The sequence below is a fragment of the Hyla sarda genome, chromosome 2 (genome assembly GCF_029499605.1).
Source record: "Hyla sarda isolate aHylSar1 chromosome 2, aHylSar1.hap1, whole genome shotgun sequence".
Lineage (NCBI taxonomy): Eukaryota > Metazoa > Chordata > Amphibia > Anura > Hylidae > Hyla > Hyla sarda.
In genome coordinates, this window is record NC_079190.1 from 57,452,096 (window position 1) to 57,467,778 (window position 15,683).

Genomic DNA, 15,683 nt, shown 5'->3' on the forward strand with positions numbered 1-15,683 from the left:
TGAGCAGATGATATATACAATACAGTACAATCTGCATGTATCATGTTATAGAGCAGGAGGAGCTGAGCAGATGATATATACAATACAGTACAATCTGCAGGTATCATGTTATAGAGCAGGAGGAGCTGAGCAGATGATATATACAATACAGTACAATCTGCAGGTATCAGGTTATAGAGCAAGTGGAGCTGAATAGATGATATATACAATACAGTACAATCTGCAGGGATCATGTTATAGAGCAGGAGGAGCTGAGCAGATGATATATACAATACAGTACAATCTGCAGGTATCAGGTTATAGAGCAGGAGGAGCTGAGCAGATAATATATACAATATAGTAAAATCTGCAGGGATCATGTTATAGAACAGGAGGGGTGAGCAGATGATATATACAATACAGTACAATCTCCAGGTATCATGTTATAGAGCAGGAGGAGCTGAGCAGATGATATATACAATACAGTACAATCTGCAGGTATCATGAAATAGAGCAGGAGGAGCTGAGCAGATGATATATTCAATACAGTACAATCTGCAGGTATCAGGTTATAGAGCAAGTGGAGCTGAATAGATGATATATACAATACAGTACAATCTGCAGGGATCATGTTATAGAGCAGGAGGAGCTGAGCAGATAATATATACAATATAGTAAAATCTGCAGGGATCATGTTATAGAACAGGAGGGGGTGAGCAGATGATATATACAATACAGTACAATCTGCAGGTATCATGTTATAGAGCAGGAGGAGCTGAGCAGATTATATATACAATACAGTACAATCTGCATGTATCATGTTATAGAGCAGGAGGAGCTGAGCAGATAATATATACAATACAGTACAATCTGCAGGGATCATGTTATAGAGCAGGAGGAGCTGAGCAGATTATATATACAATACAGTACAATCTGCAGGTATCATATTATACAGCAGGAGGAGCTGAGCAGATTGATATTATTTTGTGAGAAAATTCCCAGGATAACCTGTTATTCATTCATGTAAACCTCTGCTCATTTTGAATTAAGTAGTTGGTACATATAGAGAGAGCTGTCAATCACTAATTAGGACCACACACTTGACTACTTAGCCCAGAATTAGCAGAGATTTACATAAATAAATAAGTTATCCTGGAACTTTGCCACAAAACTATATATCAATCTGCTCAGCTCCTCCTGCTCTATAACCTGGTGTCTGCAGATTGGACTGTATTTTCAATGGGAAATGTGCCATTTTCATGCCTAAATTAGTACTGTGCGATTCCAATAGATCAGTTACTGTGGCTGCTGCTGAGATGTCTTTAGTTTTCATCTGAAATGTGAAACAAATAAATTCTATTATTTGGATCATTTGTATTTTATTTAGAGATCGAGAGATCCAGCTGTATGAACTGTCTAACCTGGAGCCTTACTGCCAGATAACTGGACTGGAAACTATGCCATTAAAAGTGGATTACTGGTAAAGAACCCCTACGGGCATGTACTGTTCTTACTGAAAAACTAAAACTCTTCAAGCTCAATAGAATGTAGACTTTCAGGAATATATTAGGGTATTGCTAATCTTTTTATTATTATTAATGAGGTTATCCATCTTTAAAAAAATGTAAGGCCAATAAATTAAAATAAAAAGCTCTTACTTACCTCCCCATCCACTCCCGTGCTGATCCCCTGTTCTGCCTTTGGTTGGCACTCCGGTGTTACTTAAGCAGCAGATGTCATGTGACCGATGCAGCCAATCAGCAGTCTCATCAGTCACGCTCCCTACTCCAGTGGTGATGCCATGAGTATGAAGTATTATCACCATGGCCGCTGATTGGCTGCGGAAATCATACGACATCCATTGCTGAGCACTCACTGAAGGCATAACGCAGGATCAGCACGGGAACAAAGGAGGATGTAACAATTTGGAAGCTGGATAACCCCTTTCACAGGATAAAATAAAAAAGGAGGTAGATTGGGTTGACAAAATAGAGTACAGTACTGACCTTACCAATCTCCTCTGCTGCCATTCTGATGGTGCCCAGGTCCCTGCTGATCTCCACTTCCCGGTCCCTGTCTCAATGTAAGGAAATGTGAGCTCAACCAGTGATTGACAGCTGGATGATTGACAGATACAGAGACCAGGAAGTGGAGATCCGCAAAAGCTGGGGGTCAGTGGAGTGGCACTGTGGAGTGGGATCTGTAAGGTGAGCATTGCTTTTTTTTATGTTTTAATTCAGTGTTTTTTTTCCCTTTATTTTATCCTGCAAGACAATTCCTTTAATATTACAATTGCTGTATTTAATACCAGGAATATTAAAATGTGACACTGCTGGGAATTTAATAGCATTGGCCTCTGCAGACATTTCAGAGAAGTGCAAGTTGTTTTTAAATACCATGATCGCCAGGGTTGCTATGTGTTTTTTTTATCTGATCCTTGTTTATTATGAATTCATAATAAAGACTTGGATATTTTAATGACCCTGTTGCTGGACAACACCATCCCTTAACATTTTTTATATGTGACTTTTCCTTACATTTTTGTGCAACTCCACTGAATAGCTGACATACAAACCAAAAAGTGCACTGATAAAAATGTGCAAATTCATCATACATCATGGAACAATTTGATAAATGTTGCTTAACTAAAACTGAGATAAAGAAGAAAGTGCAAGCTTGAAAGAAAGATGTGAAAAAGTTGCAATAAATGATACATTTCTCATATAGTAAACACCTTTAGCACATTATCATTTACAATACAGATATATGATATAATATACGGTAATAGGTATTTGAGTTACACATATAAAAGGTAAAGTCACATGTTAGGAAGAGTATAATTAAAAGGCACACAAGGTATCTCAACCAGGGAAACCCCCTCCCTCATCCTCTTACTAGCAGATAGCTACAGCAATGATTAGCTTATACACTATTTATTGCATCATCACTTATTCATTTCATGAAAGGATATGTAAAGCAGCTCTCACTCTAACATTTCAGGTTGTTTTCCCTTAAAAGTCAGTGTTTCACTCCAAATCAAAGTCTTAGAAACTGACTGGTAGTGGTAGAACACTGCTGTTTCCAAGGAAAGCGGTAGTAAGCCGAATCCGGAGAAGTATAGGTTAAAATGCGTGAAGGTTTATTGTATAGCATATAGAACCAATAAAACCAATACAGGATAAGATTAAGCGTTTTGGGGGAGCCACCCCCTTCTTCAGATCAATGAAGATCTGAAGAAGGGGATGGCTCCCCCGAAACGCGTAATCTTATCCTGTATTGGTTTTATTGTGTCCTGCAGTGGCTGATTGTCAGTGATTTCGCTGCTAGCACCAGGGTCAGTCCACAAATTATTTCTACCAAATTTTTTGTACCAAATCTGTAAAACACATTGGGGGGTATGTGTAAAACTTTGTACTCCATTATTTTGGCTGTAGTTTGTCTCTATTTTTGGTGCAGTTGCTTTTTAGAAGACCAAGTTTTGTGAAAAACCAAAGAGAACATTTTTTCAAAGGGACATTGGAAGTTGTGATTTCAGTTGAAATCATGCAGTGGTCAGAAATGTATGATTTGCGACTTTTCAGTTTGTCGCATATTTTGGTGCAACTCTGCTTATTTAGGCACAATTCTAACGCCACAGCGTTATTAAAAGTGGCACATTTGTCGCAAGAGTTAAGTCGCACAAAAAGTCGCAGAGAAATGTGATCAGCACCAGATTTATCACATGCCCTGCACCATGTAATACATTTGGTGCAGGGACACAGTTTTCACCACGTGAATTAATGGAGTAAAAAGTCGTGCACCTCCTCCACTTTTCATGAATACCCCCCATTGTCTAATGACAATGATGCAAACAGTATGGGGGAGATTTATCAAAACCTGTCCAGAGGAAAAGTTGCTGAGTTGCCCATATCAACCAATCAGATCACTTCTTTCATTTTGGAAAAGGCCTCTGAAAAATTAAAGCGATCTGATTGGTTGCTATGGGCAACTCAACAACTTTTCCTCTGGACAGGTTTTGATAAATCTCGCCTGTTAAACGTGATTTTTTTATTGGGTTTTTCCAAAGAATTAAACAAAAGGGACATTTCGACAATGAATTTGGAATGTAATATAGAACAAATTAATATGTATTCGTCCATAAAAAGACAATGTTATTAATAATGCATGTGTTGTAAAAATGTTGCATTACGTATAAACTTATGATCGTTTATGTCATAACATCATTTAGTCTAAAGATACTAAATGTTTAACATAAATGATTAACATAAAAATTACCAATGTAATTTGAAAGGCTGAAGGCTTTATTAAGCATATGAAATTTGAAAGGCTGAAGGCTTTATTAAGCATATGAAATTTGAGCTATGTTGTTAATTTCTATATCTATTTGTTGTTGTAAGTTACCGTAATAATTTTTTATGTAGTTGTTTTATTTCGTCTCCCTATGTCTTTATTGGAAAGGTATTTATGAGGATGATTTTTCATTAGCCTGGCAGCAAGTTTATAGACTTCCGTGTAAAGTTACCTGAGCATGTGTGGCATTTTGCTAGGGCTAGGAGAGCTCTAGGTGTCCATCAATGAGGGTAGAGAAAGGGAGCAGGTAGAAGCATTGTATGACTCCTCAAGACGGTAATAAAAGACATTTTTGTCACTAAAGTAATGCTTTAAAGGGGTACTCCGCTGCTTAGCATTTGGAACAAACTGTACCAAACGCTGGAGACGGCGCCGGGAGCTTATGTCATAGCCCCGCCCCCTCATGATATCACTCCCCGCCCCCTTAATGCAAGTCTATGGGAGGGGGCGTGACGGCTGTCACGCCCCCTCCCATAGACATGCATTGAGGGGGCGGGTTGTGACATCATGAGGGGGCGGGTCTATGATGTCGCGAGCTCCCGGCGCCGTCTCCAGCGTTCAGAACAGTCTGTTCCAAATGCTGAGCAGCGGAGTACCCCTTTAAGGCCAGTTTCTGAGTGACAGATTCCCTTTAATCTCATCTAAAGTACAATCATTTCTCAATGCTTGAAAACCTGGTTATAAATAGTAAGAATCTTATGGCCATAATAATATGTGAACTCGATAAATTACAATAATTACTACAATAGTAGGATTTCTCCTGTATGATCATGTTACCATGAGAACATTATTTTCTGCACTATGAGTACTATCGCTACTAGGTAACCACCCACATGAAAAGCTATTGTAAGTGTTTGACTTAGCCATATAAAGGCAGCGAGTGTTGACAATGTAATAATGGGCGCAACATTATTCTGTCAGGAGGCATTGCTCTGGCAAAATGCACAATAAATCATTCAGCATCTGATGCCAGCAAAACTGAGAGTTTAGCTTATGTGAATCCCAGGGCATATTTTTTGTATATATTATTTCTGCAGGCATAGACCCTGTACAGTGATTCACTGAGTCCCCACAGTTCAATATTGCAAACTTAGGCTAAGTTCACATCAGCGTTGTTCAAATCTGTTACGATACGTCCATTATTGACACATTCATAACACATATAAAACTGATGTTAACAAAAGTAAAATGGTAAAAGATTATGTCAAATTTGCATATGAAATAACGGATAGTTACCATCCGTTATTTATCTTTAAAACGTCCATTTATCTCCGTTAATGTCCATTATATTTTCACCAGTTTTGTTTTCTGAGCATGCACAGTAGAAATAAGGGGCAGACTAGATGGGCCGAATGGTTCTTATCTGCCGACACATTCTATGTTTCTATATCCGATAGAAAATAATGGTGTATATCCGAGTTACTTGCGTCACCATAGACTTCAGTGTTAAATTACTACATCCGATATTACATCTGTTATTTATGACGGACAAAAAAAATCCTGCAGAGTAACATGGTTCATAAGGGTGAAAAAAGACCAGAGTCCATGAAGTTCAACCTATATCCCTAATGAGTCCCTACTGAGTTGATCCAGAGGAAGGCAAAAAAAAACTCATATTAGAGGTAAAAATTCCTCCCTGACTCCAAATATGGCATCAGAATAAATCCCTGGATCAACGTTCTGTGCTGGTGTAGAAACCTTCTTTCCTCTAGATGTAGAGGATGACTCCTTGTTATAGATACAGTCCTGGGTATAAACAGATCATGGGAGAGATCTCTGTACTGTCCCCTGATATATTTATACATAGTTATTAGGTCTCCCCTAAGCCTTCTTTTTTCTAAACTAAATAACCTCAATTCTGATAATCTTTCTGGGTACTGTAGTCCTCCCATTTCCCGTATTACCCTGGTTGCCCGTCTTTGAACCCTCTCCAGCTCCACTATATCTTTCTTGTACACTGGTGCCCAGTTCTGCTTCATAATAAAGCACATTCAATGCAACGGAGAGAAACAGTACAGCGGGGATTTAAAAAAGCCCATTGACATGAAGGGGATCCATTACCTTCTTTTTTTTTTCATCTCCGTTGCTCATTTACATAACGGAGATGAGCAAAGAAGATGAAAAACCTTAGGCTGAGTTCACACGTAGTATTTTGGCAAGTATGTTTAGCCAAAACCAAAAGTGGGCCCAAAGCACAGAAACATAGAAACATAGAATGTGTCTGCAGATAAGAACCCTTTGGCCCATCTAGTCTGCCCAATATTCTGAATACTATGAATACTCCCTGGCCCTATCTTATATGAAGGATAGCCTTATACCTATCTCTATATTATATGAAGGATAGCCTTATGCTTATCCCATGCATGTTTAAACTCCTTCACTGTATTTGTAGCGACCAATTCTGCAGGAAGGCTACTCCATGCATCCACTACTCTCTCAGTAACCATAGAAAAAGCTGTAAATCTTTCAACTATAATTTTTCTTTATATTAATTCTTGTTTTGGCTAGAAATACTTCCCAGAATTCTGTGTTCCACCATAGTGAATGTTGGAGGTCCCTAGATTACTGCAGAATATTTTCAAGTTGTTTTGAATTTCTTAAAGAGTACCTGACATGTTCTAGGGACGTATCAAAAGTTTTGATCTGTGGGGATGGATGTTTAGACCCCGACGGATGGCTAGAAAGAGAAGGGAGAAGCACGTGGCTCAGCGCTTCTCTCCTCTCCTTTCTGATACAAGGCGGTCCACAGACTTCCAATAGGAGTCCATCTCTGTTATGTGCACAAAGCAGGGGAGAGTAGGTGCTCAGCACACTCTTCTCGTAATGCTATCTAGTGATCAGTTGGGGTTTGAACACCCAGACCCTGACCGACCGTTGTTCAAAATGGCAGTGCCCATATAAATTGTATTTTAGCTTACTTATTTTAATCCCCTTTCAAATAACCCTCTAAACCCCAAACCTTTGTGTCCCGTGATTCATATGTACTTCTTAAGTATCTTAAACCCATAGAAGCTATTATATATTCATATATGGGAATTTGCTGTATACAAGATCTAACTGTATTTCTCCTAATCTTTTACTAGTGCAACTGACAGCAATGAATGTATGATTTTGTATGGAGATGACAAGGTAAACAGATGCCAAAAGTACCCACTGCTGGTTACACAACACTTACCTGTGCACGGAGCCGTACAGTATACAAGATGTATACACGATTCATTGGACATGAATCCTGAGTCTCACGTTACATGCCCCTTTTATTTGTTGGATTTGTATGGATTAAAAAAAAACATTAAAAAAAAACTTTAAAAAAAAACTGTTTGCCTCCATAGAAAAGATAGGCATACATAGTTTAGCCATATTACAGCTCCAAAACTAGAGTTGTAATATGGCTGTGTACATGAGACCTTATGTAACAAAGCAGAGACTCTCTACACGCTTTTGCAAATATATATTTGGTGTGTGTGTGTATATATATATATATATATATATATATATATATATATATATATAATGTTTGTTGTTAATGCTAATTATGTATATTTATAATTATTTTTAACAACAATCAAATGACATTATGAAATGTTACAACTAGCTTCAAAAAGTTGAGCTATTTGATTCATCATCATTTACTGTTGCTCCTATTCTTTATTACAGGGCTGTGTGAACATTCTACTCTTCACTTCAATAGGAGAAACTCTGAGGTATAATGATGTCTAACATTACAAAAATTGTAACATAAGTAACATACTGGACACTATTGTGATCATTTTGTTACATTCAACATTGCCTTACTCCCACATACATTGTTGTAGGAAGAAAGTTAGAGATTAGAATTGTTAGGTAACCTTTAGATATTATTCATTTCTTTTACTTAGCAACATGTAAGGAAGGGAGTGGAACATGGCGTCCCCTGCATTAAATACAGACAACTGAAGAATAGAGGAATCAGGTGCGGATAGGCTTTACCTCACTGGAGACAAAGATCTAAAGGGCTTATCCAGCAAATAACTTTCTTTTTTTTATATCAACTGGCTCCAGAAAGTTAAACAGATTTGTAAATTACATCTATTAAAAAATCTTAGTCCTTCCAATAGTTATCAGCTGCTGAAGTTGAGTTGTATTTTTCTTTCTGACAACAGTGCTCTCTGCTGATACCTCTGCTTGTCTCAGGACAAATCAGTTTAACTTTCTGGAGCCAGTAGATATATTAAAAAAAAAAAAGTTTTTTTTTCCTGGAATACCCCTTTAAGTCTCTGCTCTTGTCAGTCATCTAAATTCCTTGGTACACTGGCTAATTGTGGGAATTCCGGGAAGAGGGTTGTAACAACCCAACAGGTATTGACCCTCTGTGCCACTTACTTGATTGGCTTTGGACCAAACTTGGCAGCGGAGTGGGGGGATACACCTTCACTTGTAGAAAGTACAATATTGCTCAGGCACCACAGTAAGGGAGAAGTGTTCGCATACAGCTGCTGCCTTGGAAGAGGACAGGAATCAAGAAGCTACACTGACTCTATAAGAGTAGGCATGTGCATGCGCGCGGTCCCTATGTGACCAGCCAGAAACTGGCGCAACATGGGACAGTGAAAAAGAGAAGGTCTTCCGCACCCTACAGCCAGGTGAAGGAGCTGCAAGCACAGCACAGTACTGGTAAATAAAAGTACATGCCGCACATCTCACATTTGCTGATTTGTGGTCCTGAATTTATAAAATGATTTAACAACTATGTTTTAGCTTTGTTTTTGTTTTTTTGTTTTTTTTTGCAGCAATTTTTTTTCCCGATAAATACCTATATAGAATTACTGTAAACATTGATTTTGAAAACATATTCCTGAAATCTGGATAATGCAAAACTTGAATTATTGTACTATGTACATTATTATTTTCAGAATGTGGAAAAAGATGCCTCGTCCAGATAACATAATGCCAACCATTGTCTTAGAGAGTGCCATTCTCTCTCCTCATGTAACTTTAATCCGCTGGAAGGTGCACAGAGATTGGGTGACACAAGTAAGTGCAAAGTATCTTTTTTGCATAATTTATAATAAAATATATCAAAAGCTAGAGAGTTTTTGACTAGACCTTAAAGCATACCTCTGAATGGATTCTCAAATAAACTCTGTTCATGATAGTCACAGTAACAGTGGTTGTTGCCAGCAGTGTTGGCTTCCCGGGTTCAAATCCCACCAAGAACAACATCTGCAACTAGTTTGTATGTTCTCCCCGTTTGTGTTGGTTTCCTCCAGGTACTCCAGTCACCTCCTGCACTTCAAAAACATACTGATAGGTGAACTTAAACCCAATGGGGACAGGGAAACCATCTGTGTGTGCTATATAAAGACTTATTATAAAAGTACATTTATTTTAAATTCAGTGCCTAAATGGAGCGCCGTTCTCCCTGCTGTATAGTAGTATCTGCAATAGTAGATTAAGGTTCCCGCTCGGTTCTCACAGCACCAATATCCAGCACCATAGAATCACATCACACTGGGTCTTGCGCTGGAGACAGGTGTTGTGGAGACAAAGCGGGAAGATCCTATTGCATAGTTATATACAGCGGGAAGCAGTGAGAACGGTGCCCCATTTAGGCATTTACATGCCAAATTGGCTACATGTCCTTTACCAAAAAAAAGCATCAGAGGTACCCTTTAAACACTTAACACCCCTTCTACTAAACCCTTTTATATTGAGTCAAGTTTTTTACATCATTGTTAAATATTAAGGGGTATTCTCATTTCACAAAGTTATCCCCTACCCACACGACAAGGAATAACTAGCGGTTCGGTAGGGGTCCGACCACTGGGACTCCTGCTGATCCTGAAAATACTAAAAGGAATTAAGCCAGTTCTCCAGTCATTCTATACTGGGCTTCCTAACATTGCCTAGTGCACATACACAGTGTGCTACATTCTTTTTAGACCAGAATTTTCCTGCATTCTTAGGATTGGCAGGGGCCTCAGCAAGCAGACTCTGCTAGTTATTCCCTCTTTAAACCACACTACATAGTTAACTATTTACATGGTTGAGGTGCTGCGTGGCTGCCTCTGTTGCTGTACCTGTAGGCGGATACAATACAGAGCCAAGGAAGCTTAGCCTTGTAGCATAGTTGCTGCTCCCCCTGTAGGCGCTTATGGTACATGTACCCTGTGCGACTGTACAGCTCACAATCCCCTAAGGCCAACTCTTGTATGGCCCATGTCTTTTCTGTGTTGAAAGAATTTCTAAAACCGTACTGGCTTTATTTTATCATTTTAATCCTTACTAACATTAAATATACATTCATTGTTCCAAACTATGCAACTATGCCGGTTGTATTTGTCAGTCTTTGAAACGGTTCCTAGTCAAGAACTATAAGACTATGACAGCTTACTTTATGCCTCAGGGCAGTGTTTCCCAACCAGGGTGCCTCCAGCTGTTGCAATACTACAACTCCCAGCATGCCCGGATATCTTATTTACAAGCCATCTTGAAGCTTCGGGAATGGAATCTAGGCCAGTGTTCAATGGTATCATTTCTTCCCCCACAAGGCTAAATATTGCTGCAAAAATTTCTTGCCAGCAAAAACATGACACATGCAACATACTCTATTCCTACAACAAAAATGTAACCAGCATTATAGGAGTATCTTCCTTGTATTTTCAATATGGCTTAGGTTGGGTTCACATCAGTGTTGGCTATTTTGGTTACTCATTTCCATTTTAGAATTTGAAAAACAGCAATGGAAATCAAGTTAAAAGATCCCATTCATTCCTATGGGCTTTTTTTTTTAAATCTCTGCTGTACTCAGTTATCATTAGTTATGTTTCATTTCTGTTATAATGGAGAAAAATACTGGGCATGTAGAATTTTTTTACATCATAAATAACAGATATTCTAACACACTTTAGTAATTTAACATTGAAGTCTATGGTGACGGAAGTAACTTCCGTTACTTTATGTCCGTTATTGCTACTGAGCATGCTCAGAAAAAAATATGGTTAGAAAATAACTGACACTACCAGATGATAAGCCGATAAGTCTGTTATTTTATAAGCCGATAAGTCTGTTATTTTATATTTAATTTGAACAAAACCTTTTAATATAACAGACAATTAACATCAGTTTCATATCTGTTTATAATGATTTCCGTTATGTGACAATAACGGAACCGATATTTTATGAAGGATTTGCCTAATGCTGATGTGAACATTTTGGTTCATGTCCTAAAAGCCTGTAGTCATTCTTTTCTCGCAGGTGTCTCCTGCAGGCCCTTCTCCTATCCTTAGTCATTAGAGGAAGTTTCCCTTTAGCTTCTATGTGTTATCTCTCCATTATCACAGATAAACCATTTTACTGATTTGCCTTATTCTGTTTACATTGTGACAGCCTTTTCGGGTATCTTCCACTTTGTGCTTGATGCTGGATTTTTCCAAAGCCATACAATGTGATTATACGTAAAAGCCTCCATGTTATTCAGCTGAAAATTCTTCTTCAGATCTTCAAAAATCTTGAATGTAAAATTGCAATGAAGTCAAAATACCTTTAAAAATAAATGTGGGCACATTAAGATTCAACATTATATTTAATAAATGTTTGAGTTCAAAATCTCATAGTTTTAGCATTACCCATAGGTGTTACTATTTCTATGTGTGGTAGAGGGTGTGGTAGAGGGTGTGATGCAGGGCAGATGGAATTGCCCTGGGGGTAAATGGCATTAACCCCTTGTATTCGTGACACCAGGGCGTAGTTTAACTTCAATACCACCCGAAGGTATACCATTGGATCCTGGGCTAGGCACGGGGGCAATAATGACTACGACGCCAAGTTACGGACAATGGTAGCTTTACTGAGTGACAGATGAAACAGTCTATACAGTTCAGCCAGGCCCACGGAGGTGACCATTGACTTCAGAGACCTTAAGGGCTTGCTGGGATTTGCAGTAGATTTGTACAATTTTAGTGCAGGCCACTCTGACTTGACAATAGATGACTGTGACTGACTTGACTTGAGACTGACAAAGCTGTGACTGCAGCTTACTTGTAGACTTGAAGGCTTGTGGCTGGAGGACAGACTTAAGGCCTTCTATGGACTCCAGACATACTCTAGGACTTGACTGCACTGGACCTCAACAAAGACTTAACTGGAAATCAAGAGAATAAGAGCCAGAACTCGCTCCACCCAGGGCTTATATGGAGGAGATTAGGAGGGGTCCTATTGGTCTTCCTTAGGTCACATGGTCACTGATACCTCACGGGGTTACACTCACATGAAAACTCACATGACAACTGGTGATCACATGTTAACATTTCTTAACCCCTTAAGGACCCAGGACGTACTAGAACGTCCTGGCACCCTGGGCTTTAAGGACCCAGGACGTACTAGTACGTCCTGGTGTTTCTCCGGTCTCTGCCGCGCCCCGGGCAGAGATCGGAAGCGGATGCCTGCTGAAATGCTTCAGCAGGCATCCAGGGCAAACGCCGAGGGGGGCCATGTAGGCCCCCCATGTCGGCGATCGCCGCAAATCGCAAGGGAAATCGCCCTTGCGATCTGCGGCGATACCGGGCTGATCGGGTCTCTGGGACCCGACCGCCCGGTAATTTCGCATGATCCCGGCTGTCACAGACAGCCAGGACCATGCTGGAGTATAGGAGCGAGGTGGCAAGCCGGCCACCTCCTCCTATACCCTGCGATCTGTCGGTTAACTAACCGACCAATCGCAGGAGGGGGGGGCGGTTACTTCCTCCCGTCCTGCCCGGCCCCTTGAAGTCCGGAGAGGACGGGAGGAAGACCGGAGAACGCGGCGGGGGACGGGGGAGTGCTGGGGACCGGCCCCGGTACTTACCTCGTCCTTGAAGACCCGGATCCCGGCGAGGAAGAAGGCGGCGGCGGCGACAGGTGAATTGATCTTCAGCCGCGGTCGGGCCCTTTACAGCAATGCACGTCGCCGTAAAGCGACATGCATTGCTGTAATGGGACCCTGTAAACTACAACTCCCAGCATGCCCAGACAGCCCTTGGCGTCTGGGCATGCTGGGAGTTGCAGTTTTGCAACATCTGGAGGTCCACAGTTTGGAGACCACTGTGCCCTTCCAGATGTTGCAAAACTACACATCCTCAGCATGCCCTTACTGTCCAGGCATGCTGGGAGTTGTAGTTCTGTAACATCTGGCCCTTCAGATGTTGCAGAACTACAACTCCCAGCATGCCTGGACAGTTTTGGCATACTGGGAGTTGTAGTTTTGCAACATCTGGAGGGCTGCAGCTTGGACACCACTACACAGTGGTCCCCAAACTGTTCTCCTCCAGCTGTTACGTAACCACTACTCCCAATATGCCCTTCGGCTGCCTGGGCATGCTGGGAGTTGTGGTTTTGCAACAACTGGAGGCACACTGGTTGGGAAACATTGTCTGTTTCCTAACTCAGTGTTTCCCAACCCGTGTGCCTCCAGCTGTTGCAAAACTATAACTGACAGCATGCACTGATAGACTGTGCATGCTGGGAGTTGTAGTTTTGCACCAGCTGGAGGTCCCCCCCCCCCCCTGTGAATGTACAGGGTACTTTCACATGGGCAGGGGCTTACAGTGAGTATCAGGCTGCAAGTTTGCGATGCAGCAAATTTTGCGCGGCAGCTCAAACTCGTAGCGGGAAACTCGCTGTAACCCCCGCCCGCGTGACTGTCCCCTAAAAACACTACACTACTAACACAAAATAAAATAAAAAGTAAAAAACACTACATATACACATACCCCTACACAGCCCCCTCCCCTCCCCAATAAAAATTAAAAACGTCTGGTACGCCACTGTTTCCAAAATGGAGCCTCCAGCTGTTGCAAAACAACAACTCCCAGTATTGCCGGACAGCCGTTGACTGTCCAAGCATGCTGGGAGTTTTGCAACAGCTGGAGGCACCCTGTTTGGGAATCACTGGCGTAGAATACCCCTATGTCCACCCCTATGCAAATCCCTAATTCAGGCCTCATATGCACATGGCGCTCTCACTTCGGAGCCCTGTCGTATTTCAAGGCAACAGTTTAGGGTCACATATGGGGTATCGCCGTACTCGGGAGAAATTGCCTAACAAATTTTGTGGGGCTTTTTCTCCTTTCACCCCTTATGAAAAGGGGAAGTTGGGGTCTACACCAGCATGTTGTTGTAAAAAAAAAAAATTTTTTACACTAACATGCTGGTGTTGCCCTATACTTTTCATTTTGACAAGAGGTAAAGGGGAAAAAAGCCCCCCAAAATTTGTAATGCAGTTTCTCCTGACTACGGAGATACCACATATGTGGGCGCAAAGTGCTCTGGGGGCGCACAACAAGGCTCAGAAGGGAGAGTGCGCCATGTACATTTGAGGTGATTTGCACAGGGGTGGCTGATTGTTACAGCGGTTTTGACAAACGCAAAAAAGAAAAAAAAACACATGTGACCCCATTTCGGAAACTACACCCCTCACGGAATGTAATGAGGGGTGCAGTGAGAATTTACCCCCCACTGGTGTCTGACGGATCTTTGGAACAATGGGCTGTGCAAATAAAAAATTTTGTACAGCCCACTGTTCCAAAGATCTGACAGACACCAGTGGGGCTCACTGTACCCCTTGTTACATTCCTCAAGGGGTCTAGTTTCCAAAATGGTATGCCATGTGGGGTTATTTTGCTGTCCTGGCACCATAGGGGCTTCCTAAATGCGACATGCCCCCGAGCAAAATTTGCTCTCAAAAAGCCAAATATGACTCCTTCTCTTCTGAGCATTGTAGTTCGCCCGTAATGCACTTCATGCCAACTTATGGGGTACCTCCATACTCAGAAGAGATGGGGTTACACATTTTGGGGGTATTTTCTGCTATTAACCCTTGCAAAAATGTGAAATTTGGGGGGAAACACACATTTTAATTTTTTTGTTTTACATATGCAAAAGTAGTGAAACACCTGTGGGGTATTAAGGCTCACTTAATTCCTTGTTACGTTCCTCATGGGGTCTAGTTTCCAAAATGGTATGGCATGTGTTTTTTTTTTGCTGTTCTGGCACCATAGGGGCTTCCTAAATGCAACATGCCCCCCAAAAACCATTTCTGAAAAACGTACTCTCCAAAATCCCCTTGTCGCTCCTTCGTTTCTGAGCCCTCTACTGCGCCCGCCGAACACTTTTCATGGACATATGAGGTATGTGCTTACTCGAGAGAAATTGGGCTACAAATACAAGTATAAATTTTCTCCTTTTACCCCTTGCAAAAATTCAAAAATTGGGTCTACAAGAAAATGCAAGTGTAAAAAATGAAGATTGTGAATTTTCTCCTTCACTTTGCTGCTATTCCTGTGAAACACCTAAAGGGTTAAAACGCTGACTGAATGTCATTTTGAATACTTTGGGGG

General features: G+C 40.9%; 1 protein-coding gene across 7 annotated transcripts in view; it reads left to right on the top strand.

The window, feature by feature from the left end:
* LOC130358518 (WD repeat-containing protein 49-like) overlaps positions 1 to 15,683 on the top strand; it is a 148,293-nt gene that overhangs the window by 47,649 nt on the left and 84,961 nt on the right. For all 7 annotated transcript variants that reach the window (XM_056561861.1, XM_056561863.1, XM_056561859.1 and 4 more), the window contains exons 8-11: positions 1,367 to 1,459; positions 7,413 to 7,458; positions 7,987 to 8,033; positions 9,222 to 9,342. In XM_056561861.1, the coding sequence (XP_056417836.1) occupies positions 1,367 to 1,459; positions 7,413 to 7,458; positions 7,987 to 8,033; positions 9,222 to 9,342 (307 nt within the window). The remainder of the gene's footprint in view (positions 1 to 1,366; positions 1,460 to 7,412; positions 7,459 to 7,986; positions 8,034 to 9,221; positions 9,343 to 15,683) is intronic.